Source organism: Monodelphis domestica, chromosome 4 (genome assembly GCF_027887165.1).
Source record: "Monodelphis domestica isolate mMonDom1 chromosome 4, mMonDom1.pri, whole genome shotgun sequence".
In the NCBI taxonomy this organism is placed as follows: domain Eukaryota; kingdom Metazoa; phylum Chordata; class Mammalia; order Didelphimorphia; family Didelphidae; genus Monodelphis; species Monodelphis domestica.
Window position 1 is genome coordinate 434058466 of NC_077230.1, and position 27999 is coordinate 434086464.

A 27999-nucleotide genomic window follows, 5' to 3' on the forward strand; every position below is an offset into this window, starting at 1 on the left:
TGAAGCTGATGAGCAATTCCTCTGAATTATACACATATCCTTGTTCAAAACTGATTTCCATGTCATTCATATTTGCAATAGTGGTCTTTTAACTCCCAAACCCCAATCATATCCCTATCAAATCACATGATCAATGTTATTCTTCTGCATTTTTGCAGCACAGTTCCTTCTTTGGATGTGGATAATAGCACTCTTTCTTAGATGTTCTTCGGGACTGACCTAGATCACTGTATTGCTATTAGTAGAAACATCTTTTACATAGGATCATCCCACAATGTATCAGTCTCTGTGTACCATGTTCTCCTGGTTCTGCTCATTTTTCTCTACATCAATTCCTGGAGGTCTTTACAGTTCACATGGAAATCATCTAGTTCATCATTCCTTTCAGCACATAATATTTCATCACCATCAGATAGCACAATTTGTTCCGGCATTCCACCATCGAGGGACACACTCATTTTCCAATTTTTTGCCACCAGACTTTGGCTATCGATATTTTTATAGAAATATTTTTCCTTATTATCTCTTTGGGGTACAACTCCTAGAAGTTATATGCTGGATCAAAGGACAGGCAGTCTTTTAAAGCTCTTTGGGCATAGTTCCAAATTGCCTTACAGAATGGCTGGACCAATTCACAACCCTCCAGCAGTGCATTAGCTTCCCAATTTTACCACAACCCTTCCATCACTTATCCCTTTCCTTTGCTGCCATATTGGCCAGTCTGCTAGGTGTCAGGTGGTACCTCAGTTTATTTTTTTTTAATTTGTATTTCTCTAATCAGGAGGGATTTAGAACACTTTTCCATGTGTTGATAGTTTGGGTTTCTTCATGTGAAAACTGCCTGTTCATGTCCATTGCCCAATTATCAATTGAGGAATGGCTTGTTTTTTAGGTAAATTTGACTTAGTTCATCATATTTTGGGGACATTAAACCTTTGTCAGAGATTTGTTATGAAGATTTTCCCTTAGCTTATTGTTTTCCTTCTAATTTGGGTTTCATTTGGTTTAGTTTGAACAAAACCTTTTAAATTTGATGTAATCAAAATCATTCAATTTACATCTTGTCATGTTCTGTCTCTTGCTTGGTCATAAATTCCTTCCTTTCCCTCAGATCTGACAGGTATACCATTCTATCTTCACTTAATTTATTCATGATTTTATTCTTTATATTTCAGTCATTTGCACATTTTGAAGAAATCTTGCTATAGGGTGTGAGATGTTGATCTAGAACTGATTTTCCCATACCAGTTTCAAATATCCCAGCAGTTTTTGACAGATAGTGAGTTCTTCTGCCAAAAGCTGGGATCTTTGGATTTATCTTACACTAGCTTCTGAGGCTATGGGCAATGGCTTCGACAGGCCGGCTAAACCTTATGAGGGTAGCCATCGGGTCATCAACCCCTGGTGAACCAGGGCTTTGCTCACCCAGCATGTGAAGACTGTTTCGGTGGAACAGGAGGAAGAAACCAACAAGAAGGTTCAACAGCTGAGAGGGCGACGCAGCAAAGCCCTGTGGAGTACTCAGAGCGTGTTGGAGCACAAAGGGCAACATGACCATCCAATGCAGCTAAGGAAGTCTCCAGGTGTAACGACTTTTCGTGCCAATGGGCCCAGGCTTCCAACGCCAAGAGAGTGGGGCTGTCTCTGTGCATCGACTTTTCCACTTAAATCTTCATGCACAAGTGTCTTTGTGCACAAAAATGCACAAAGTCAATCATCATCCTTACTGATAGACTACTACACACAGCTTCTGAGGTCATTTACCTCTAGTCTATTCCATTGATTCACCTTTCGGGCTCTTAGCCAGTAATATAGTTTTTGATAATCAATGCTAAAGTAAATTGTGAAAGCTACCAGCAGTCTCAGAATTAATTTTTAGTTATTAGAATTGGCCACCAGCCTTCTTAACACAAAGCTTTAATCTGTGTCACTCTGACTCAAATGTGTTTCTTGTACACAACATATAGTATAGGATTCTGGTTTTTAATCCACTCTGCTATGTGCTTCTGTTTAATGGGTGAGTTCATCCCATTCACATTCAGAGGTTATGATTACTGTGTATTGCCCTTCATCCTATGTTCTATTCCATATCTCACTGTTCCTCGTTATCAGTGTTTTGCTTTTTGTCACTTTCCCCCACTCCCCCATTTGTAAGGGGTAAAAATAATAGTTGAACTGAATAATTAAGAGTATGGTCACCAGGAATTTAAATACCAATGAATTACTCAAGTCAGAATGACTTTTATGGAAGTTTTATTCGCAAAGAGAGAAAGAAAGTAAGGAAAATGAGAGAGAGAGAGAGCGAGAGAGAGAGACAGAGACAGAGACAGAGAGAGAGTGTTACTCTGGCCTGGTCTGAACCAGGCAGGGCCTCAGAAGCCCCAGAGGATTAATTAAATAAGGCTTCCAGCCACAAAGGGCTCCTCCAAGACAAGGGGCCTCTCCAGAAAAGCCAAGTAAAGGGAGTCAGTCTTTTTCACTCACCCACCCAAGTGTCAGTCTAAAGTTCCCAGACTGAGGTCTCAAGCCTGAGATCGTCCAAGGCCAAGTTCAAAGGCCAAGTTCTCTCACAGGAAGTGACCATCAAATTTAAAGATGGTTCTTGGCATCACTTCCTGTCCCTGTGGTCAGTGTTTATGTGTACCAATGGCAGCTTGAACTTGGCTTCAGATTGCCCAGGGGGCAGCCAGTTGTTTCTGATATGTCAGTTGCCAGTACGCCTGGGCCAGACCTCCCCCTCCCTCACTTATTCATTCCTGATGGATAAAAAATCTAAAGAATAAATAGGGTAGAGATTAAACCTATCCTCACAATCCCCCCTGATGATCATTTAGGGAAACTAGTCTCCCCAACAGATCATTTAATATAATCATCTTGTACCTCTAAAAATCTTCTAACAACAGATGCATACAAAATTGTGCCTTCTAAAAGGAAACTACAATAGCTAGAGATAAGAGGGAAATAGAAGAGTGAAAGCAAAACCAATGTTTGGCTGGGCACATTGACAAAAACCAATTAGGGGGCAGTTCCCTTTGGCATAAGAGTGTACAAAGTGAATTTTCCACCCCCTTCCATTCAACTAACTGCACCCCAAAGATAAAAATTCTTAGTGGTGTTTTTAGACCCAACATAAACAGTAGAGAGGTTTGTGTCTTTTCTGGGCTCCTCTGACACATTCTGTACTCATGGCAGTAATACTTTTTGTTAAAAAAATATCTCAGCCAAGGTTGAAAGATTTGCTATATCTGTAAAACTTGTGACAAATATTCATTAGATTCTACGGGTTTTTTTTTTATGTCACACAGCAACTCATGTGATATATGAGTGGATTTATGTGCTATTACAATTAAATGGGGTAATTCTCTTGCTAATTGATCATATACCTCATTACTCAGTCATGCATCCCTGAGTGATCTGTGTTTGTCACCATCCTCTGGGGGCGGGGAGGGGGGAGAGAAAATAAAGTATTATCCTATAATACAAAGTTTAAATTCTTTTGAAAGTAATTTTAGGATAAGAAACATGCTACCTTTCCAAAATCCAGAAAGTGAACTGTTTTGACAATGGGCTATGAAGATACCTGCACAGACTACACACTGCACCAGAAGATCCAGAGTGAACTTTGGGAAGTGGTGATTAGAACTGTGTGTGGTTGAATGCATTTGTTTTGTATGTATACTCTTATGCCAAAGGGGACTGCCCCCAATTGGCTTTTTGTCAATGTGACTAGCAATCATTGCTTTTGTTCCCTTTTCCTTTTATCCCCAAATTATTGTAATGTAAAAGTTGGTTATGTTTCAAGACTCTTCCTGCATGTTTCCTTTGCATTGTGTTGGTTATGAAATAATATATATAGTTTATAGACATATTATATGACTAGTGGGGTGTATGGGGTGTTCAGGGAGGGGTAGTATCTCTGGTATGGAGGGCTTGTCGTGCCCTCCTAGGGCAGCTCTCCAGCCTCTGACCCCCACCTGACACCCAGCTCTCACGTGTGGCTCCCAGTAGCTGATAGCATGCGGCAGTGGCCACACCCCGGGCAACGGCTTCAACAGGCCGGCTAAACCTTGTGAGGGTAGCCATCGGGTCGCCGACCCCTGGTGAACCAGGGCTTTGCTCACCCAGCATGTGAAGACTGTTCGGCGGAATAGACGGAAGAAACCAATAAGAAGGTTCAACGGCTGAGATGGTGACGCAGCAAAGCACTGTGGGGTGCTCAGGGTGTGTTGGAGCACAAAAGACAACACGGCCATCCAATGCAGCTGAGGAAGTCTCCAGGTATAACAACTTTTTATGACATTGGACCTAGGTTTCCAATGCTGAGAGAATGAGACTGTCTCTGTGCATCGACTTTTCCACTTAAATCTCCTTCACACACAAGTGTCTTTGTGCACACTCATCTATACACCATAGTTGAAAACACACAAAGACAATCATCATCCTCAGTTACCGAGAGACGACGACGACTACTACTACTACTACTACTACTACTACTACTACTACTACTACTACTACTACTACTACTACTACTACTACTACTATATGACTAGTACCGTGCATGGTGCTGTAACTTTGGAAGCCTTTAAACACTGTCTTCAGATTGTTATGGTGAATATAAAAGATAATCCCTTCTTTTAGGCAAAAAACAAACCTTGAATATAAAATAATTTAACACTTGCAAAGTTTATTTGATTTGCATATTCTCACATCCTTTCCAAATGAACAAGAGTAAAAAAAAATGTTGGTTATGTTTACAAGATTCAGTCTTCCAGTGGATCTCTGGGGGGCATATATAATTGGAAATCTGTTACCCTAAAAGCTGCATTTCCCAGGAGCCCACTGACTTCCTGTCATTAAGTGGTGACATAGATATGAGAGATATATTGACTTGTGTTCCTGGTCTTGGATTCTTTGCTTCCTGAGTTGTGACCAAGGAGGTAAGAGAGGTTTTTGAACAGGCAGATTAGCCATGGGCACCTGGTTTTTTATTTTGTTACCCTCTTATTACTTTATTTCTAACGATCATGAAAAAATCTCTTAAAATCTATTATTATTATTATTTGAGATTGATTTTAATTTTCACATCTCCCTCCTATTACCTCCTTCTTCCTTTGACTTATTCCCCTTTCACTTCTCTGTAGGGTAAGATAGAATTCTATATTTGTTTTTCCATCTCTGAGCCACTTATGAGGGGAGTAAAGGTGAAGCATTGCATGACACCTGTGAATTTTAAAATTACTCCACCCTAACTAGACATACTTTAGAAGATAAAGTTGTAAACTCCTGATTGAACAATGAAAGTACCTAACTCATACTAAGGTATGAGTAGTGAAGCTAGAACTTTAAGCCAAGTCTATTTTTCGATCTAATATAAAAAAGGTGTTAAGTACCTGGAAAGGTTAAATTAATCACAAAAAGGTCAAGTAACTCACAAAAGGTAAGCTTAAGAAAGAAGTATGAAGTGCCTCAGAAGATATAATCTAACCAGAGAAGTGAGAACTAAAGAGTGGATAGTCCTGGAGAAAATCTAATCAAAGAAGGTGAGAACTAAAGAACAGGCAGTCCTGGAGAAAAGTGTCTGCTGTGATTGGTAGACATGAAAATTTAGGGGAGGTGACATAAGAGAAAATTTTTTAAAAGGAGGCTAGAAAAGGCAGTTGAAAACTTTGAGTTCAGTTGAGGACTGAAATTCAGCCTGGAGGATCTCCCTCAGACAGCTTCCTGGATACGGTTTTGTGGTGAGTGATGACTGACTTGGGTATTGTATTATTTGGGAATTTTTCCTGGTGACCAAATTAATTTAGATTTTCAAGTCACAACTCTAAAATTATCCTTTACAGTTTTGGCTGACCACTTTGGTTGTGACGAAAACCCTCAAATTTCTGTGAAATCTCTTTCTTTCTCGCTTTATTTCTTACTTAAGTCAGTCAGTCTTTTTAAAATGTGCTAACTCGGCTTCAAAACATAGCTGCTAGAGCAGGTGAGTAAAAAAAAATGTTAATTTCTCCTTAAATTACATAGAATATAGCTGTTTTTCTTAAATTAAAAAAAAAAACCCAAAGTGGCAGGCCTGGGGGAAGTATTAAGCTACGAAACCTGGAGAAGTTTTGGCCTTGTCCTACTCCCCATGTGTTTATTTTAGAACTATGTGGTTACAGTCAGTTCACAACTTAGTTAACAACTGGCTTATCAGATGCATGAACAAACTTGTAAATATAGTATTCCTTGTCTCTCTGAAATGGCTCATCCCATGGAGCTTATGGCAAAGTCTACTCGACACACTACTCCCCCTTGGGATTTTAATTGTTATAGCTGTAATATTGTATCTCCTTAAAAAACCATTTCTCAGTCAAACCAACTGATTACTCCTTCTACTATTCAGCAATATGTAGAACAAAATACCCGGAAACAGGAAATTTTGGAGGAGATCATAGCTTCTACAAAAAGCATTAAAAGAGAGATAAGAACATCCCAGAATAGGAGTGACTTATTTCTCCATACTTGCTCATTATCAAAATCCCTGTCCCACACTGCTCTACACAATTTGGCTCCTAGTTCTCAAACCACCCCCTCCCATACCCAACCCACTACTCCCCCTGCCCATTCCCCCTGCCCTGCCCCCTCAGCCCTAGAACCCCCCACTCCTAACCAACCCACCCTTCACTCTGCCCATGGCCCCTGCCCAACCTGCTCATCCCCAGTTCCCCCCCACCCATGCCTCCTTCCCAACCCCCTCCACCCTATCTTCACAACCTGCCCATGCCTCCTACCCTACCCCCTGCACTCTAAGTTCACTCACTGCCCATGCTTCCTACCCTAACCCCTCTGCATCCTTTTGCCCAGCTACTAGATCAACACTTTTTGTCACTAGTAAGGCTGTAGCAGCTACTCCTCTAAGACACGGTGGTGTTCCTGATGCTACTGGGTCCATTTGGGCAGAATAAGCAATTGGGCGCTAAGAAGGCCTCAAAATCTCAGTTAAAACACCTGAAGCTACCCCTGTTCACTCATGAACATACAAAGTAAATGGCTCATTGTAATCTGGGAAGCATAGAGAGGGGGAAGACAGGATAGCCTTTTTTAGATCTGATCGAGCTGACAGGTGTTCTGATTCTATTTTGAGGGGTCCAGGAACCAAATCCCTTGTTAGTGCTATAAGGGGTTTAGTAATTTCCCCATAGCAAGGAATCCATTGTCTGCAAAACCCTGTTCCTTCTAAAATTGCTCTCAACTGTTTCTTAGTGATAGAAGTGCTTAAATTTTGAATATTCTCAACTCATCTGGGAGAAATAAAACAGGTACCCGCAGTCAGGATCTTGGCTCAGAATTTGCACAAATAAGCTCGGGCTATCTGCAAAACCTTGTGGGAGACAACTCTAGGAGTATTGATGGCTCTGCCAGGTGAAAGTGAACATATGCCTGTAGTTCTCATGTATGGGTATGGAAAAGAAGCCTGAGCACAAGTCTACTACTGAAAAGTATGTAGCTGTGCTAGGAATAGAAGAAATAATAGTATTGATGTTGGAAACTATGGAGTGTCTCTTTATAACGTGGTTGTTCACAGCCCTCAAATCCTGTACAAATCTATAGAAGTGCTTGCCATCAGGCCCCCTTTTTGGATTTTTAACAGGCAGGATGGGCGTGTTGTATTCAGATTTACAAGGGATTATTATTCCCTGTTTAATTGAGTTAATAACTGGGGTAATACCCTCTACTGCTTCCTTTGAGAGAGTATACTGAGAAATGGAAAAACGTGGGCTAGATTTAGTTTATATCTGCCCAGGAACAGCTAACTTAAATAAGCCTACATCGGAAGAGGATGTGGCCCAAAGAGACTCCAGTATATCTGTAGGTATTACAAAGGTGGGATGCTCTTTCCCCTCCTGACTCTTTGAGAAAATTACAGGGAGTAAATTTTAATATTCCTCCGGTACTTCCAATGATAAGAAACCATCTGGGGAACAAGTTATTATGGCTCTGAGTTTGCATAGAAGGTCCCTCCCAAGCAAATTTAAAGGGGAGTCAGGCATCAAAAGGAAGGAGGTCCTCTAGGGGTCCTACAGACACCATTCTAGGAAAAGCTTTTTAACCCTTTGGGGTATTACTGACACTCCCATTACATTCTCTGAGCCAACAGAATAACAATGTAAATCCGGTGTACTCTTTAATACAGACCTGGTAGTTCCAGTGTCTAAAAGACAATCATAATAGCTGTTACCCACCCTTAAGGTAACATGGGGTTCATTAGTATGTGGGGGGGGATAGCGGATAGGGGGGGGATAGTGGATAGTGGATAGGGATAGGTAGTAGGACATCAGGGTCTAAAAAATTAAAGTTTGTATCCTCTGATTTTTGTGCCCCATCCCCACCCCCCCAGACACCTTCATTATGATTGGGAAATTCCTTGGGCACCCCCTGAGGGGCATTATCACCTCGAGTATTTTTTGGATGAGCACCACTTAAGTTATATTATTGTGGAGTCATTTGGTTTGAGTTATCAATTTCCCAATATCTATTCCTATAGTCATCATTTCTAAAGTTGTGGTTTCCATTGTCATTATTATACTTATTTCTATAATTATCACTTCTGTAGTTGTTAATAAACTGCGTATTCCTTCTGATAATCTTGAGAAAAGTTCTACACTCTATCATTTTGTGGCCCTTCTCACAGAGTACTGGATCGATAATTAGATTTCTGGAGGGGGCAAGTATCATTGGTTGATTATCATGCCCACTTTCCCTTATAGTCATCTTATCTTTTAAACATCTCAATTCTTTCTTTATTTCCTCTATAACATCATTGTTTTCTTCCTCTTTTTCTTTGTTTCCCTTTGAAATATATATAGCTGTTTTCCACAATTCTTCAAGGTCTATCTCTGTCCATCTTGGACAATGTGTTCTAAAATATTCCCTAATCACTTTGCAAGAGTTATTGACAAAGAGCCTTCTAACTTGTCTTATGCTATTTTCTTTAGATAGGTCAAAATCCAGGTATCTACCCTTAAACTCGATCATTCTATCCATGAATCTAGAGGGTGTTTCTTCCTCATTTTGCTTAATTTTTTCAAATTCCATCCACTTATCTGTACTATCTATACATTCTCTCATTGTGGTTAGGATGGCCTCTCTACAACAGTATAGTTGTAAATAATCCTCAGAGTTGTTATAGTCCCATTTGGGATCCTGAGATGGCCAATGTGCTGTAACGCACTCCCGGATTTTGCTGACATGAGTAATTATTTTATTTTTCTTACGTTCAGTTAAAAAAGCCTGTAGCAAATTTTCAACATCCTTATAAGATGGATTATACTGAAAAAAAATGTCTGTTATCTTTTTTGTTACTAGAAAGGGATCTTGTTCATATGTGGGGATATTTCATGTAAATTCATTTATTTCTTGGGGAGTAAACGGTCTATTGTGCCTTAAAATCACCACATCCCCATTCAGTCCTATTTCAGGTTCTTCCCTTAGAGGAAACAGGCCTCTAGTTGAATTTTGTACCTGTGGGTCAGTATGACTAAGATGAGTTTCTTTAGAAGGATGAGATTTCCTTTGGGCTGGAATTTGGTTTTGTGTAGAAGGAACAGGAGAAACTAGGATTGCACGGGAAGGGTTTTGGGGATTAAATTCAGCCAAGAGTTGCTGACCATGAGAGAGAAAGTCTGTTAGCTGAGCTATAGGGAAGGTGTTTTCCATCTCTATTTCAGGGAAGGAAATTTCTTCATTCAAAAATTCAGAAACAGGTCTGTTTCTGGTAGGGTGGATGTTTGCCAATTGATCCTATCAGAAACATTTAAAATTTTCTAATTGGGCTTGCATTTTATCCTCAATATTTTTGGTGTTTTTCTAAATTTCAGCTTCAAATTATTTTTTATGTTAGCATCTCTAAACATAGTACTGAGGAATACAAAAATGATATTACCCAATAATATAAAAAAATCGGAGGTATGCTGTATTCCTCAATGTCCCTAATTCCTCAACTGCCATATAAATGCCGAAGAATGTAGTAGTCATATATAGATAAATTAGTTTTCTAGTGGGCTTCATGAAACATGTGGGGAGCAGGACAAAGCCAAAACTTTCTACAGGTTTCCCCCACTCTTAATCTTGGCAATTGTTCCCTAAGGGAAAGGAGATTTAGAAACACCTCTTCCAGCCAGGACCTTAGGGCCCTGTTGCTAAGATTTAAAACAGCTGTGTTCGATCTAATTTAAGGAGAGAGGCAGAAAATAAAAAAAAAAATCCAAATTTACTTACATTTACAGCTGATCAAAATAAGGTATAAAAAGGGATAGTCATAGTAGAAAAAAAAAAGGTTTAAAAAAGTTAAGACGAGTGAGGCTATTTCGTCAAAACCAAGGTGGCCAGCGAAACGAAAGGGTTAAAATTATGGTTGAGACTGAATATAGTAATTACATTTGGTCACTAATGAAACAGCCAAACTCAGATGGAAATTTTATGGTTATTTAATCTATATAGTGGAGGAGATTAAGAAGGAAGAAGGGGCTAGTACTGGGCAGGAAGATTTGGAGATCTATTAAGTAAGGTTTTGAGTGGAAAGAATCAAACTGACCTCCAAAGGGGCTCGGCTAAGATGCCCAAACCGGAATCAGCTCAGCTCAAGGGCAAAACTCACCACCAACAATCCAAGATTTCAAACCGCCCAGCACACTCTCAGCCAGAGTCACTTCTCCAGGGAAAGAGGAGGAGAGAGAAAGTGATGTGCCTTATATAGACAGTTTTACAACACTTTCCTGCATCTCATCTGTACCAATGATGGTTTGGCTTCACTTAGGACAGTCCAAGGGTCTGTCCTTTTTTTTTTTTCTACATGTCTGTTGAAGGCCATTTCCTCAGATAATAAAATCTTGAATCCGATGCAGGCATACTGACCTATCTCTATAGTTACTGATCAGGAAATAGCTAAATCAAATCTTCTACAGAATGGTCTGATTAGGGTGAAATACTTTTAAAATTCACAATAAAACTATGTGAAACAGCTAGTTACCTCCATGATAATCATTCAGAACAGCATAAACAAATGAAAGATTTAAAAGATGAATTAGAGATAACAGAAAAATCTAAAAGAAAAGGAAATAGAGGAAATTAAGAAACTAAACATGGTTAGGACTTACACAAAACCAGTTATCAGTTACACAACACCAAAAACAGTGCAGAGAAACTAGGCAATGATTTTTCTGCCACAAGAGAGGACACTTGATAAAAGATTGTTTTCTGAAGAACAAACATGAAATTAAGAAGGACACACAAGCTAGATATAAAAATTAAAATTCCACTTGCTGTTCTCATTGTAAGCTCAAATCCACAAAGCAAGAATCTGTTTTAGAAGAGATGCAACAGACCATTAAATCTGGAGCCAAACCTAAATATTCAGACATAGTTAGGAAAGAATTATGAAGCCAGGCCTTTAATGTACGTAGTTTGGTACATGGAGGTAGACGAGATAGTGAAAAAGAGGCTGCTGTTAAAAATAGTAGAGAAAAGATAAGAAATGGTGAAAAATTTGTGCAAGAAAGTGAATCTGTGAGTGATAGCATATGCAATAAATCAAGAGAAAGGCAGAGACTAGTAAGAAATAGATCGAGAAATAAAAGAAATCATGTCTCAAATAGCAACTGAGATGAAGAGACTTAGAGAAGGACTGCATAGTAACCACACAGGAAAAAAGTGCAAATGAAGTCAAATCATTCTTGGAGAATTATTGTCAGTGCAGAGTGGGTTATAGGATTAAACTGTGTAAAAGAAAAAGACAAAGTCACAACGGTGCAGAGAAACAAAATATCAATTCCCTACAGGTTACTGTTACTTAAGATGAAAATGCTTTGAAACCATTGACAGATTTGCATGACATCCCAACAAACTCAGTTAATTCGTCCAATAGTTATATGGCACAGATAACTTTAGAAAAACCATCTCATTTGAATACAGAAGCTAAAATTTTCCATCCATCAATGACTGATTTAGAGAATACAAAATTGACTGAAAATGTAGCTGACATTACATTTGAAAGCAATAATCCTATTCAAAGTAATGGAGAAGACATGACAGTTGAATTAGAAAAGGGGAATGGAATGGAAGTCTTAGTAACTGAAAGACCAACCAAGTATTCAAATGGCAGACTTGAAGCCAACATTCTAAGTGGCAGAGGGGAATCTGACCAAATAAACTTATGTGAGATAACCAATAGCTATGATTTAAATTCATATTCCAATGTAGTAGAGAATATAGTACCATCAACCTCATATGGAGATTTCATAGGAAGCAATTTAAATCAAAAAGAATTAACTGATCCTAACACACAGCTGGCAGAAGGTAGCAAAGAAATGAACAGTGACTCAGTGGTGAAATGGGGAAATACACACTTTAGCTACACAGCCAGAAATATATGTATGTACTACTGTGGGAAAAAATGAAGGCACACATCCTACTGATGATGCAGGGGAACATGCAGATGTACTGAACTCCTTCCCAGAAAAACATAACAAAGAGGGACAGATTCCTATCTCTATACAGTCAAAAGAGAGTGAAGATGAACATAAACCTCAGACTGATGATAGAGTAGGATCTATAAATATTAGTAACAATATAGAATATCTGGAAGAAGAAAATAACCCCATACCATCAAGTTTACCAAATCAAAATGAAAATTTAAAGCTTGGCAATGAAAAACAACCAGAAACTGACTTAAGACAAAAGCTAGTGAAATAGGCTTAGATTAATAAACAAAGCCAGAGTTAGCAACATCTGACATAATTTTATATGGCACTGAACAAAATCCAAAGAATAACATAATGATTGGATTCAGTGAGTTAGATTCAAATACAGAATCAGAAGGAAATACCAGAGGGTGTAATAATAATGGATCAAGATGATTTAGAATAAATGCCTTACCAATTTTGTAAGCTTTATGAAGAAGTAGATGAAGAAGGGGATGTATGGGACACAAGTGAGAAAATTGAATACTTGAAACCAGAACAAGCAAAATCTCACCAAGGTTATGATGATGAGATATTCTTTGGGCACCGAACAAGTTGCATACCATTAGAAGAACTTTATGCAAGATTAGGGGTTGATCATGAAGATGACTTTACAGAGAAGTTGAATTACATGGCTTGTACAGATACAGATTTTGAATGGGAAGGTGGATATCAAGGAACATATTAAAGAACTGGAGGAGGAGAGATAGATACAATTTCACTTCTATTCTCTAACTTCAAAAACATGATGTGGCATTTAAAAGAGTGGGATGTTATAAACTGTAAGAGTTAAAATGATTGAGGTTGTAAACTGTAGTGAGTTAAAATAGTGGAAGATATAAATTGTGATAGATATAAGAGTGGGTGAGTAAATTGTGACCGCAGAGAACATGTTTTCACTACAGTGTCTTGGGTTTAAATCAAATATAAGGTGGTCACCAGGGAAATATTCCCAATTATGAATATACCCAAGTCAACTGGGTTTTATAGAGAATTTAATTCATACAAATGAGGAATTTAAAGAAAGAGAGAGAGAGAGAGAGAGAGAGAGAGAGAGAGAGAGAGAGAGAGAGAGAGAGAGAGAGAGAGAGAGAGAAAGGAAATAAATGAGAAAAGAATAGGTCGGCCCAGGCAGCTCTGGCCAACCCAGGCCTAAGCCCTAACAGAAGGATCAGTCAGTTCTTATATCTTAATCACTCACCACAAGATCTGTCCAAACAAGGGATTCTAGTGACACCAGGCCAGCTCCATCTCAGCTGAGTCCACCAGCTCAATGCCTCAATCTGAATCTCCCTGAGAGAGTCCTGAGAGAGACCCTTCAAGGCAGCCTTTCCCAGCTGACTTTTTTGAGAGAGCTTTTTTGTCTCTTTTTAAAGGGCATTTTCTCCTATGTCACCTCCCCTAAGTTCTTACATCTACCAATCAAGTAGACGTTTTCCAAAGGACAGACCATTCTGAATTCACACCTGAGTAGACTAATCTTTTGAGTAATTTACATCAGGAAAGCTCTGAGTAAGTTTCTCGCCTCTTTGCAAGTTCACAAGTTGCCTGACCTTTATAGGTACTTAGCACCCCTTCGTATTAGTTCTAAAAATAGGCATGGCTTCAGTATGGGTGGAATAGAGGTCTCACATTTCTGATCTAAGTAGAGTTCTCACTGTCAAAATGGGGACTGGTCCCAATAGGGAATTGTCCCAATGGAGAATGATCCCAATGGGGAATTTTTTAACATTCACAAGTCTGAGAAATTTCAAGATTCACAATGACAAACACCATTTATGCAGTAAGAGTGAAACCAAGATTTGCTGAAGTTCCATGGGGTAACATACTACACAAGATCTTATGAGAATGAAGACTAGGCTTAGGTAGAAGAAAGAAAATACTCCAGCAAAAGAACAACTAAGTAATTCAACAAGAAGAACACTCCTAAGCTTGTAGGAGAAAACTCCAACCTCATAACTATGACAGACACAAACACCTAGAATGCTATGGAAGCATCGATTCATATTGGAGGAATTTGTTATCAAAGATTTTAACATCAAGTTATAGTTGAGACCTGAAACAGGTGATCCAAATCTCTCAACCTCCAACCTAAACAGTATCTACTGGGGAAGGAAGAGAGGGAGGGTATACCATGAAGATATTACCTCATAGTTTCAGATACCTCACAAGAAACAACAATGTGATCATGTCATCAATGAAGTACATACAAAGGACATCTGGTAATAAAAAAGAGCTCTAGTCATGAGAAGTAACACGATTAGTCCTAGAACAAATCAATAACAGTCCCTATCAATGAAAGTCTATGTGTGGGAAACAAAGGAAAGCACTGCAAAAGCAATAAAACAGAGAATGCAAAAAATGCATTTAAAAGTTAGCAGCCAAAGAAAAATCTCTACATATTCTATACAAACCATCCACCTATATTAGTAACAGAAAAGAAAGAAACAATGTTATCTCAAATGCAAATGCAAACTCCGTGACCAGACGAAATACATTACATCCAGATTCTGTCTCCAAGACAGAACTAAAGTAAAATATACATAATCCTTGTGGAAAAGTCAAACAGCAAAAAAGGGAAAAAAAAAAGCAAACTTCAAATTCACATTCTTAACAAAATTCTAAAAACGTATGCACAATACTATAATGCTTAGATATACCCATGAAGATGAACATGAGTAAAGCGTAGCGCCATGCATGAAGATAAACATATGTAAAGCTTACGTCCACACATGAAGATGAACACATGAATGCTTACTTCCACACATGAAGATAAACACATGTAATGTTTACTTCCACACATGAAGAACTGATGAATTCTGACAAGCATTCATGAAGAATTCATAGCATACTTCCACGCACAATGAAAATTTCAATCTTACATACATGTGCATGTAAAAACCTTACACGTATGCAAGTTCCTGACTGTTCCAGTTTGTTCCTGAATTGAAGAACACAAGAGAACAATCAAGAGTTGCAGATGACCAGAGTGGCATGCTGACCAGATGATGAAGACAGAGTTTATACAATCCACACCAAAGGACATGGAAGGACTATGAAATTTTGGGCTTGTGAGGATATGTAAGAATGCGTCATACATGTTAACATCACATAGATGCATACACATGCTACATAGAAATAGAATTTGGAAGATATCTCATGGAATGGGTTGTACAACATACAGCACAGCTACAAAACACAAACATCATACTGATGAATTTCTGTGGAAAATTCAGAGACAAACATGTTTCTTCTCTGCATGAGTTTGCACAGAAATCTAGAACAATGTACATGGATGTACATATGTAAATCTGTATAGAAACTGCTTATGTACACATGTAGATACTAATGTACTAACAAGCTAACTATATTAGGATAATGTATTCATATTCTAATGACTAACTATAGGGACAACTTAGAGCATTTGTTCAAAGTCTAAGGGAAGTAGAGACAGACATAGATCTACTGAAGTATAGAAGTTAGGTTGCATTATGATTTTAGGTTAGCAATTGGTAGTACTAGAAATTTTTACTTTGTTGCATTATACACATTAGGAGATAAGACCGTTGCATATTCAAAATGTTATTGAAATCGTTGGAATGGTTTGAGAATTGTTACATGATTTGTCGTTATGTCAAAACTATGTTCATTTAAATCCCTATTACCTAAACCATTTTCCTATACTCAAACTTAACATAGAACTGGGCAGACAGAAGAGCTAAGTGTAGGATTTGTTATTTTGGAGGGTAAAGGAATATTTAAATAATACAAGGTTCAGAATTAGTTAGAAATATATGAAAGGTAAGAATCATTAAAAATTGAGGTTGCAATTTTTTTAAGACAAAAAAGGGAGGGATGTGGAGGAGAGAATTTACAATGCATGCAAGACAGAAAGCTGAGCACAAAAGCTGTCAGTCAAAATGAAGATTCCACTTTGGAATGTTACTGGGAAAGCAATTGGAGCCAAGTCAAGGGCTGAACTGGGCTGGACTGGGCTTTGGGCTTCTGGCTGATGTGGAGAAAGAAGCTTTGGTATCTCTGGGACTTGAGTCAAATCAAGTTGGAGATGACCTGATTTTGATTGGAAGAAAGAAGGCCTAAAGTCCTTCTATCTCTCTCTCTCTGACTGACTGTTTCACAAGAGTGACTGGATTACTATTTCTCCCAAAATCCTCCTAACCCTCATTTGTAGACAATAGGGAAAACCCTATCCCTCTTACATTATCCTCCACCCTTTCCTATCTCCCCCAATAAACTCTTACTTGAGGTAAAGAAGAGTAAAGATTATTTTCTCTAAAGCATCATAGTTCACCCCGAGTGACTTGAAGGAGAAAGAAGAAAGGGGAGGGAGAAGCTGAAAGGCTTCTGAAGAGGGAGGAAAATGGGAGGAGGGTAGACAAAGTTGATCCATTAGTCATTTAGTATATATCAATACACACCCTCATAAATATATCTATTACAGCAGCCACCTATAAGGCTGGTCACCCTGAAAGCTTCCCTCCACCTTTATTCCCTTCCATATTCTATGAATCCAGTGACACTGGGATCTTTCTTGTTCCTCACACTCCAACTTTGCATTTTCCCAGGATCCTCATTCAGCCTCTTCCCTGAGCCTTTACTGACTATCCGCACTAGTTTTTGCCTCCTGAGTACACTGGATTCCTTCAGGTCTGGATGAAAATCTCACCTTCTGCAAGAAAACTTGATTTACTCAGATTCATTCTTTGACTTCCTACAACTGATCTTAAGCATGTGGAAAGGAAAAGTGTTTTATTGCCTTTATATTATCACAAACCAGGTGGTCACATGCAATCCTTTAGATAAGTGACTGCAGTTTTTACAAGTTACTCCCAGATATTCCAGTAATTGTGTACAAGATGTCAAGCTTAATAGTGGAATAGTGGCCACAGGATTGGAAGGGGTGGAATTTGACGCATTAGATTATTATAGGAGAAAATACCGAAGAAAACCAATGACTCCTCGCTTGTTAGGATTGGCAGTTTGGGGTCTTCAAGATGACTCTGTTACAAAAGTGAATAACACGGAACTAGATTGTGAGTGATAATGTAGGGAGAACCTTGTGGAATCGCCTGTCAATCCAGGAGGGGGAAAGGAAAGTGGGAGGGAGAGAACAAGAATCGTGGAACTGTAAAAAAAATAGACTCGAATACAGGACTACAATCCCCATGAGCCTTTGCTCCACTTCCCCAGGATGCCTTGTAATCTCACCTGGGCCAAGATAGAGAAGGTATTTAAGCGGATTCAAAGGCTTTTGAAGGGGCTCTCTCTCTTGGCTCTTTTTGGACTTCCATTTTGGAGCAGGTGGTCTCTTGCGTGATGTGAGGTTATTTTGTCTAGGCCTCTGGCCTAGGCACATGTTTCTTACTTGTATATTCTTTCATCTTTAACCTTTAATAAACCTCTAAAAAATATAATACTCCTTTCCACCTGCCTCAGTCTCCCCATCTCCCCTAAATTTTAATCTTTACAGAACTGTGAGGAAAATATGTAAAAAATTAGAGCAATGACAGATATGGAAGACGTCTGCAGGAAGAACAACAGCTTTATTTTCTTTAAATTCTCTTCTCTTAAGCTTGTGCTGAACTAAGAACTCAAAGGCCCCGACAGGGACCAAAGCCCTCTGCCCTCCGGCCTGCTGCCCTCCTCTGCACCCAGCAGCCTGGCAATGACTTTGCTGAGGATCCGTCAGACACCCGCAAACACCTGCCCAGGCTCTGGGGACCCTTTGGGGGGTGACGCTGGAGGGAACCTGCAGCTGTCACTGACCACAGAGAAATTTAGGATCCTGAGCTCAGAAAAATGGCCCAGAGACGTCTCTGACCCTCGCAATGTTCTCCACGGAGGGAACAAACACGGAGGAACTGCAGGAACCCCCCAAGCCGGGCACAGCCGGGGCTCACCCAGCTCAGGGGGCCGCCCTGTCCCTGACTGGCCTTCAGGAACCAGAAGAGCCCTTTGAAGGCACCTTCCTGCCAGGCCCCGCCTCCCCAGCTCCCCCCCAGGCCTGCTCTCCTCCCTGGAGCAGCTCTCCTGGGCCAGCCCAGCCCCCTCCCCTGGCGCCCCTGTGCCCAGCTCGGTGCCAGCCCTGCCAGGCTCTTCCTCCTGGGGCTGGGGAAGCCCAACGCTGGCTGTCACCCCCCCCCCCCCATTCCCAGCATCCACCAGGGAGGCCCTCCTGTGGCCAGGGGGGAGGAGCTCTTGGCAGGGACTTTGGGGAGAAGCTCAAGGCCTGCCCTGGCTGACCCACTGCCTGACCTGGGAAGCAGCCCCCTGTTGTGTCCTCTGGCCCGGAGGAGGAGCCTGGCTGGAGCCCTTCTCAGCAGCCCTTCCAGCCCTTCCCTCTGGGCGCACTCACCTGGGAGGGGGGCCTCGTGGTCCCGGGGGCCATTGCTCTGGCTGCGGGCTCTCTGCAGGGCCACCCTGGGGTGCTTCAGGGCGTGGCAGCCCCGAGGGGAGAGACGTCCTCGGTGTGTGTCTAGGTGGAAAGAAGGGGAGGGCTCAGGGGGGCTCTCCGGCCTTCCCTGGCCTCAGGGGGGAAAAGGGAGCCTCAAAGTGGGAAGGGCCTGCGATTGGCTGGGAATAAGCCCCGCCCCTCTGACGTTATCGTCCGCTTCCTTCCATTCAGAAGCTGCACTGGCAGAATTGGGGGGTAACTGAAGGGGGGGTTACTGGGAAATGGGGGGGGCATCAGGTGGGGGCGGGGAGAGCGGGCTGGCATTTCCTCAGGGCCCGAGATCGCCGCTCCTTCACCGGCATGTGGGCGCGGGCAGCCCCGCTACCCCCTGACAGGCCCCGGAGGGCTGCTTCTCCCCGGGTGTGCTCTGACCTGACTGGGGAAGAGGCCGGAGCAGCCCCGCCCCTAGCTGCCTCCTTCCTTTCCTGAGGAGAAAAAGGCCCGCCAAGGCTGAGAGGCACACAGAGCCGCCCCCGCCTTCCGGGTTTGTCCCTTTTATGGGGAATTTAAGTTGACGGACAGCCCCTCCCCCCACCACAAGCCCTTACTAGTGGCTCCTGCCCCGCCTCTCTCAGCGAACATGCGCACACGCGTCCCCCTCCCAGCTCAGTAAGCAGGAACGGGTCCACTCGGGTCTTCCCGGTGCCCAAAAGTTAGGGGGGAGAAAATCTCAGCTGCCAGGGCGGGGAGGCCGGAGCGCCGCCACTCACTGACTCTCTCCCCTCCCCCTCTCACCCAGCAAAGCTCCAAGAAGCACAGGTGTGAGAGTTCCTGGAGCAGAGTCGGCCAAGGAGGGGTTCCCAGCATGCTTTGGGGCTGCCACTGTGGCAAGGAACCAACGTAAAAAGAAGTCAGGAAACGGCATTCTGGGAAATGGAGTTCTCCATGGAGAGGGACAAGACCTGAATGGTGTCCTGACACAGGCATTCTGGGAAATGGAGTTCTCCAAGGTCCCTGTGTTGAGCCTCCTGGTGGGGGAGGGGTCATATAGGAAATGTTCCCCAGCTGGGCGGCTGCAGCCTTCTCACCTCCCCCCATTTCCCCTCCAGCCCTGCCCTGCTGCTGCTTAGTTCCACTGCAGGCTGCCTCAGGCTAGATCCTGGCACACAGCAGGTGCCTAATAAGTGTCTACTGATTGACTGATCAGGGAATGGATCCAGCCTTCCCTAGGACCTGAGGGGGGGTGCCAGGATCCCCCTTCTGACAGAGAAGGAAACTGAGGCACTGGGCAGCAGCTGATCCTCCAGGCCCAGGCCCCTCCCACAGTTTCCCCTCCTCCAGTGATTTCTCTGAATTTCCTGCTGCTCCTTCTGCTTTGGGGTGATCCTGGGGGTTCCCGCAAGGAGAGGCCAACCCTCTCCCCAGAGGAGGCATCAGGTGACTCCGGGGCTGCCCTCCTGGGGCTGGAACCCCCAAGATCTGGGCTCAAACCTGGCCTCAGACACAGCCCAGCTGGGGGAGCCTGGCCAAGGCCTTTCCCAGCCTTTGCCTCAGTTTCCCCCATGGTGAGATCCAGACAATAAGAGCCTGAGCTGGGCCTGTGGGGAAGCGGGTCCACCGAGGGTCTGGGGGGTGGGGGGGGAACAAAGCTGCTTCCTCGGGGTCTCCTGGGCCTCTGGGCCAGCCGCGGAGGGTCTCATCTCTAATCTGGTCCCAGAATCTCTAGCTGGGTGACCTTTACTGCTACCTGACACAATTTCCTCAGTGGGAAAATGAGAAGCTCCCTCCCAGGTTTGGTGTGGGGATCAAAAGAGAATCTTTGGAAAATTCTTAGCACTGGATCTGCTACATAATGGTTCTAGTTAGATGCTTGATATCTTTATTACATTCCTTCATTCATTTACTTATTCATCTATTTTTATATCCACATCTGATCTTCTAAAGCTTTTAAATTCTCTCAAGATAGAGTATATTTGATAAAACTCAGTCAATGAGTTGTCAATCAATGAGGCTGCCCACCTTGGCTCCAAGATGGCTCCTGCTCCTGGCCTTTCTCTCACTCACCTGGCCCAGCTGATCCCAGCCCCAGCAAATCTGTCCTCAGACCCAGATGGCTCATCGCCCCAGGACCCAGGCTGCTGGTAGCAGACCCAATTTCTTCAGGATCAAAAACCAGCTGGTAAAAAATTGGGGTGTTTTTTTCTTTAGGCTACATTTAGCCTCCACATGGACGGGGGGCAGGAAATCATGGGGGGGGGGGGTGAAGGAAGAAAGAAAGAAGGAAGAGTCTTTTCCAAACAGGAACTTATAAGCATGGCTTTAAAAGGATATCTTTTGACTATACTGATACTTTCATTTATCTCACCTGGGAGTCAGGAGAAAAATTCAACTCCCTGAAATTCTTTGGCCAAATTTGAGATTCCTAATACTGTAACAATTAAAATTAGTTGAGGGGCTTAAATTGTTGTAGACAAAAGAAAGAGTGAGTAAATTTTACCGCTGAAATATGTTTTCTACAGTGTCTTGTTTTTAAATCAATTATAAGGTGGTCGCCAGGGAATAAATTACCATTTAATGAATATGCCCAAGTCAACTGAGTTTTATAGAGAAATTTAATTAATAAGACAATGATTAATCAATAGAAAGAGAGAGAGTGAGAAAAGGAATAAGTATGAAGGACCTCAAGCCAATATGGCCTAGACCTGAGTCTTAAGAGAGAAATCAGTCAGTTTGTTATAACTCACCATAAGATCTGTCTAAGTAAGGATACTAGTGACACCAGGCCAGCGTCCTTCCTCAAAGAGTCTTCCAGCCAGAGATTGTTTCAAAGGGCCTCTCTCAAGAGTCTCCAGAGGGACAAAGCCCCCTCAGAGGAGCTCCTCAAAAGCTCTCCTTCAGAATGAGATTCTTCAGAATGAGTCCTCCTCAATCTGAATGTTTCAGAATGAGTCCCAGCACTTCTCTGAGCTCTTATTTTTAAGGGCAAAATCTCCTATGTCACCTCCCCTAAGTTCTTCCATCTACCAATCACAGTAGACGTTTTCCAAAGGACAACCCCTTCTGAATTCACAGCTGAGTAGATTTAATCTCTTTAGTAAGTCAGAAAAAAATGCTGCTGTGTTGACAAATTTCATTAAGAAAAAAACCTCTGAATAAGTTATCACCCTTTTAGGTTTAAGTAGTTCACAAGTTGCCCCACCTTTAAGCATGGGTCAAAGTACTTTCCTTGTTTAGCAAGGAGTTTTCTGTCCTAAAGCAGTCTTAAGTAGGGTGAAGTAGGGATACTCCCATAGCAAGAAGTTTTCACATTCAAGTAGAATTCTCACTATGTACTAGGGAATTTTTTTAAGTAGAAGATTCCCCAATGGGGAAATTTCCAACATTCATAAGTCTGAGAAATTTTAAGTTTTACAATACCCACCCTCACTATGGGAAGGCAGCTCAGTGGATTGAGAGCCAGGCCTAGAGTCGGGAGGTCCTGGGTTAAAATCTGGCCTCAGACACTTCCTGGCGGTGTGGTCCTGGGCAGGTCATTTAACCCCGTTTTCCTAACCCTTTCCAATTTTTTGCCTTCTGACAATAGGCATATCAATGGATAATTAACAAAACAAAAACTTGAGGAATTTTACAGAGACTGGAGGTTATATTTTTAAGGCTTTTCAGACTCCAATGTTTTATAAAAATCTCTGTATTCTATTGCATTTTACTGATTGTTTTGTTTAAGATTTAACTTTGTGATTTTAAGTTCATATATTACTGCATTCAACACTCTTCTGTTACACTGAATCAGTTTAATGTACTGGGTTTTAACTACTGTTAAATTCTGTTGCTTTTCCCCTATTACCATACTGAACAAACGTTATTGAGTAAGCCCATATAAACACAGATTTTCTATTTTTGACTTTGTAAATTGTCACATAGAGGATAGATGGAGTCCATCAGAAAAATGGCTACAGGGGGCAGCTGGGTGGCTCAGTGGATTGAGAGCCAGGCCTAGAGACAATTTAATTATCATTGGTCTACAAGAAGACCATGACAAAAGAAAAAGCCTGGACATAATACTACAGGAAATCATTCAGGAAAACTTCCCCGACATCCTAGAACAAGAGGGGAAAGTGGAGATTGAAAGAATACACAGATCAGCTCCTGTATTTAATCCCCAACTGACAACACCCAGGAATGTTATAGTCAAATTCAAAAACTATCAGACCAAAAAAAAGATATTACAAGCTGCCAAGAAGAAGTCATTCACTTACCACGGAAACACAGTGAGGATAACTCAGGATCTGGCTGCATCCACACTGAAGGACCAAAAGGCATGGAATATGATATTCTGGAAAGCAATGGAACTAGGTCTACAACAAAGAATCAAATACCCATCAAAACCGACTATATTCTTACAGGGGAAAGTATGGTCATTCAACACAATAGAAGAATTCCAAACATTCGTAAAGAAAAGACCAGACCTGAACAGAAAATTTGATGTCCAAGCACAGAACTCAAGGGAATCATCAAAAGGTAATTAAAAAACAGGGCAATTAGAAAAACAAAACAAAACAACAACAACTATATATATATATATATATATATATATATGCTTATATTCACTGTTGGATTATTTGCAGGAGGGCAGAGATCATGGAACCTATTTGCAATCAGAAAATTCCATCTTTATTTACCTCTTGTAAAAGAAGGATAGGCACATTCCACAACCTCCACTATCTAGAAATTAAAGGCAGCGGGTAGCAAAGGGGTAAAAGAAAAGAACTTGGGAGTCTGAAAAACAAATTGAATTGATCGTCAGAGGGATGGCAAGTAGATGCTCTTGGGCAAGTTAATTAACCTCTGTTTGCCTCAGTTGCCTCCACTATAAATTGAGGTCAACAAGAATATCAAACTCATAGGAATGGTATTAAATGAATGAACTCCTTTACCCAGGAGAGGACACAGAGCAGACATTTTGAAATGTTTCTTCCTTTCCTTCCCATTCCTCTCATGTGGCCTGCAATTTGAGCAAAGAGTGAAGGAAGAATAAGGATAAACTCACTAGACTAAGCAAAATTAGATGCTGTGAGCTACACTTTTACAATTCTGTTAAAATTTCATTTTCATATTATTAATATTTGTAAGTGATCATAAAATCATAAAACCACAATCTCAAAATAAAACCCCAAATAAACAACTGAATAATTGTATACTTTCCATTGGATTCTAACTGCAACAATTCTTTATCTGGAGCCGTTCTGTCATAAGTCTCTCAGAATTGTACTGGATCACAGTATTGCTGAGACTAGCCAAGTCTACCACAGTTGATCATTGGACAATATCACTGGTACTGTGTACAATGTCATCCTAGCTCTGCTTGTTTCACTCTGCATCAGTTCATATCAGACTTTCTAGGTCTTTCTTTAGTCATCCCATTTATCACTTCTTAAAGTGCAATAGTATTCCATTGCCATTACATACCACACTCTATTCCACCATTCTTCAACTGATAGACATCACTTCAATTTCCAATTTTTTGTTACCTCCAAAACATTAATTATAAACATTTTCCTACATGGAGGTCCTTCCCATTTTTCTGATCTCTTTGGGGTACAGACTTTGTAGTGGTGTTACTGGATCAAAAGGGTTGCATCATTTTATGGCCCTTTTGGAGTAATTCCAAATCACCCTCCAGAATCAGTTCACAACTCCACCAGCAATACATTATGTGTCCCAATTTTGCCACATTCCTTCCAACATTTCTCATTTTTCTTTACTGTTATATTTGACAATCTGGTAGAGGTGAGGTGGTAACTCAGAGATCTTTTAACTTAATAGTTTTCTTTGATAATTTCTGTTCACATGATGTCTAATCTTTTAATTTTTCATTATGTATTTCAGGTACTCACCTATTTCTTAAATGGTCTCTTCTGGATCTATTTTCAAGGTTAGTTTTTTTAAAGACATATTTCACATTTTCTTCAATTTTATCATTCTTCTGATTTTATTTCATTGTTTCTTAATGTCTCATAAAGATATTAGTTTCTATTTCCCCAATTCTGATTTTTTTAAAATATTTTCTTCCTTGACCTTTTGAAACTCCTCTTCCATTTGTTCAATTCTGCTTTTTAGAAAACTCTTCTCTTCATTGGATTTTGGTGTCCCTTTTTCCATTTTTCCCCTACCAATTTTACTGCTCAGATTGTTATCTTCTTTTTGCATTCTTTTCTTTTCCCAATTTCTTCCCCTTCTCTTATTTGAGATTTGAATTTCTTTTTGAACTCTTCCAGCAGCTGAGAAGAATTCTCATTTTTCTATAAAGTTTTGCATGTACTTGCCTTGATCTCACTGTTCCCTACTGAGTATCCTCCTTTTTTCTTTTTTTTGTCTCCATTGAAATTTTCTCTAGTTAGGTATTTCTTTTGCCCTTTGCTCATGCTCATTTTCTCAAACTTAAAAAAAAAACTTTTATCTTAAAAGATCTCAGTTTCTTCAGGTTTTGTTTTATTTTTTTTTCAAGTTGGGATGATAGCCTGTGAGACTCAGGAGTTCTGAAAGCTATTGATTCAATCCCTCTAGGGATAGCTTGTTGATAGCTTACAGATCTCAGAGCACTGGGAGCTACTTTGCCATGGGGCTGGGGGCTTCACTATAGGTTTGAAGGGGCCAAGTACTCCATACTTTGGGGCTCACTGCAGGCTTGTGCCAGGGCTTGGGAATTCTAGGGATGGGTGTGGGAGGCTCTGCTCTTAGCTTAGGCAGGGTCCTGGGGTCTTCAAGTTGGTTTGTGCTCAGGATCAGAACCTGGTGCAGTAGCTGAGGGGTGAGCTGCCTATACTCCTTTGTGCACAGTTTTCCTTCTGGTATAAATAGATCTTCTGTGTCTAACTTTCATGTAGTTTTCTGCAGAACAGTTACTTCACTCCATCCCCTTCTTGGTTCTGTGACTCCAGGTTTTTTCAGGCTCTATTTTAAGGTTCTTTTGAGAGGATTCTCCTAGCGGTTCCAGCTTTTGCTGCTACTAAGCCATCATCTTCCCCCTTAAATGTTTTAACCAACTATCTTTAATATTGTAGGCTTTAAATTAATGTCTACTACTTCAAGTATTACATTTCTAAAGTTTAATATATGACAAAATGGAACCCCGTGCTTAATTTTTCTATCTGCTCAAAAATCCTCACTCCACCAAAGCCCTAAGAGGAAGGGTAAAAGAGTAAGAGATGGAGCTACACCAAATTTATATTCTGCCTATGTCAACACATATCAACAGGAAGTGAGTAGGGTGCTGGGAATCATCGTTTTGTTGGGAATTGTAGTTTTTTTTGTATAACAGACTCAAATTATACACTATGGTGCTTGTAACCAAGGAACAATCACTTTAAAAGTAGACATTTTCATAGGGATTAGAGTCTTAGAAAGCATTTTACAAATATTGTCTCACTTAATCCTTACACCAATCATGAGGAGTAGATGGTCTTATTGCCTCCTTCTCCAAGGGGAAAACTGACGCAGAAATAAGTCCAGGGTCATAGAGCATCTCAGTGCCAGAGACCGAAATGGCATTCAGGCCTCATGGCTCCAAGCACAGAATGTCATCCCCTGGATCACCTAGATGCTGAGAGAAAACATTACAGACATCCATAACTGAGTCACCAAAATGTTTATACAAAGCTTTTCTATGGCACCCAACAGTTGGAAACCAATGAGTACTATTGAGTAGCTGAGTGGTTGAAGATATTATCCTGAGAGGAAAATGGTCTGGGAGAAACTGAGTAGCCTAGTTCAGGTGAGGCATCTTCACTGAGCTCTCTCAAAGTTTAGGCTGATTCTTTGCTCTTTTACCTTCCAAACTCTATCCTCTTAGGAAAGCCTCTAATCTTCTGAAAAGACTGTGTGGCTGAGGTCTTTGAACTCCCCCTGGCAAAGGCCAGGCAGGAGAAATGCTATACCCTTCCTCTCCCTCTTCTCCTTAATTCCTTCCCTCCATATTAATTAAACCACCATAAAATTTTTAAACTGATTTGGGTACTTTTTGGGGGATATTCCCTGGCAACTAAATTAATTTAGATTAAGGCACAACCCTAAAATTACCCATAAACAGGCTGAATTAGAAATCCAGATTATGTAGACAAAGAAATGAAAGCCTTGTAAGAGTATGTGCCTTTAAACTGTGGTTATTCCTTCAGAGGGTGTAGACCAATGCTGAATGAGGAGAAATCCCACCATCTGGAGGTAAGAGAAGATAAGGGAGGATATGGGCAGAACTAATATCTGGGATAAAGGCAGGAGCTTCAGAACTGGGAGAGGCAAGAGGCCAGGTAAGATAACAAGAGGCACCTGGCCTGCAATCTCTGATGGAGAATCCTGATTGATCTTAGCCCTGGTGAGTCCTTTCAGTAGGGGCTTCTGTTCTGGTCTCATTGGTCTGAACATGGGGCTTCTCTATTGAAACTCTGCCCACTGTGGAGTCTGTCCCTGTTATGGCTGAGTCTGCCCCACTCTCTTCTCTTCCCTGGGTCCTCCTCACACCCCAGCTCTCAGAGGAGTCCTCCCTTCTGTCTTGATGAAGTTCCTCAAGCCTGAGACCTCCAGAAGTCAGCCCTAAACTTTAAAGGAGAGGAGGCTCTGGCTTTTCCTGGTGGCTTCAGTTCTCCAGCAAAATCCAACAATTCAACCCTCATCCACTAAACTTCTGCTAGGTGCTAGAGGCCAAGTCTGGCTAATGGAGAGTTAGAGGACAAAGGCAAATAGTTCCTGTCCTCTGGCAACTTCCCATCTACACCAAGGCACTCAGATAAGGGATCAGGGAATTGAAGGACAGAGAGACTCCACATTGATAGATAGATAGATAGATAGACATATATATATATATATATATATATATATATATATATATGTGCAGCACCACTCCCTGCATCACTCCCCCTCACCCTCTCCTTGTTTCCCTCCTCCCAGTCGCTTCAGCTCCCTCTTCTACACTGGCTTCCCCCATTAACAGTGAAGTTCCCTGAGGGCAGCCGAGATCTGTTTTCTACCTGGCACATAAGGAGGTTCTGAGCAGTGCTCAGGCACACGGGGGCCAAGCCTTGGCTGCCATCACCT

General features: G+C 41.2%; 1 protein-coding gene and 1 long non-coding RNA gene across 9 annotated transcripts in view; one reads left to right on the forward strand and one right to left on the reverse strand.

The window, feature by feature from the left end:
• LOC107650040 (zinc finger protein OZF-like) overlaps nucleotides 1–19845 on the reverse strand; it is a 145687-nt gene extending 125842 nt beyond the window's left edge. For 2 of the 8 annotated variants that reach the window (XM_056825650.1, XM_016425653.2), the window contains exons 1-2: nucleotides 19708–19845; nucleotides 18874–18993 (exon numbers count right to left, since the gene is read on the reverse strand). In XM_056825650.1, coding sequence (XP_056681628.1) covers nucleotides 18874–18993; nucleotides 19708–19837 — 250 coding nt within the window. In that variant the 5' untranslated portion in view covers nucleotides 19838–19845. The other 6 variants (XM_056825645.1, XM_016425654.2, XM_056825646.1 and 3 more) reach the window with 6 other exon arrangements.
• On the forward strand, nucleotides 19837–27735 carry LOC130458833 (uncharacterized). The gene is made up of 3 exons (XR_008918208.1): nucleotides 19837–21091; nucleotides 23316–23430; nucleotides 24799–27735. It is a non-coding gene; the product is annotated as an uncharacterized LOC130458833 (long non-coding RNA).
• The last annotated feature ends 264 nt before the right edge of the window (nucleotides 27736–27999 follow it).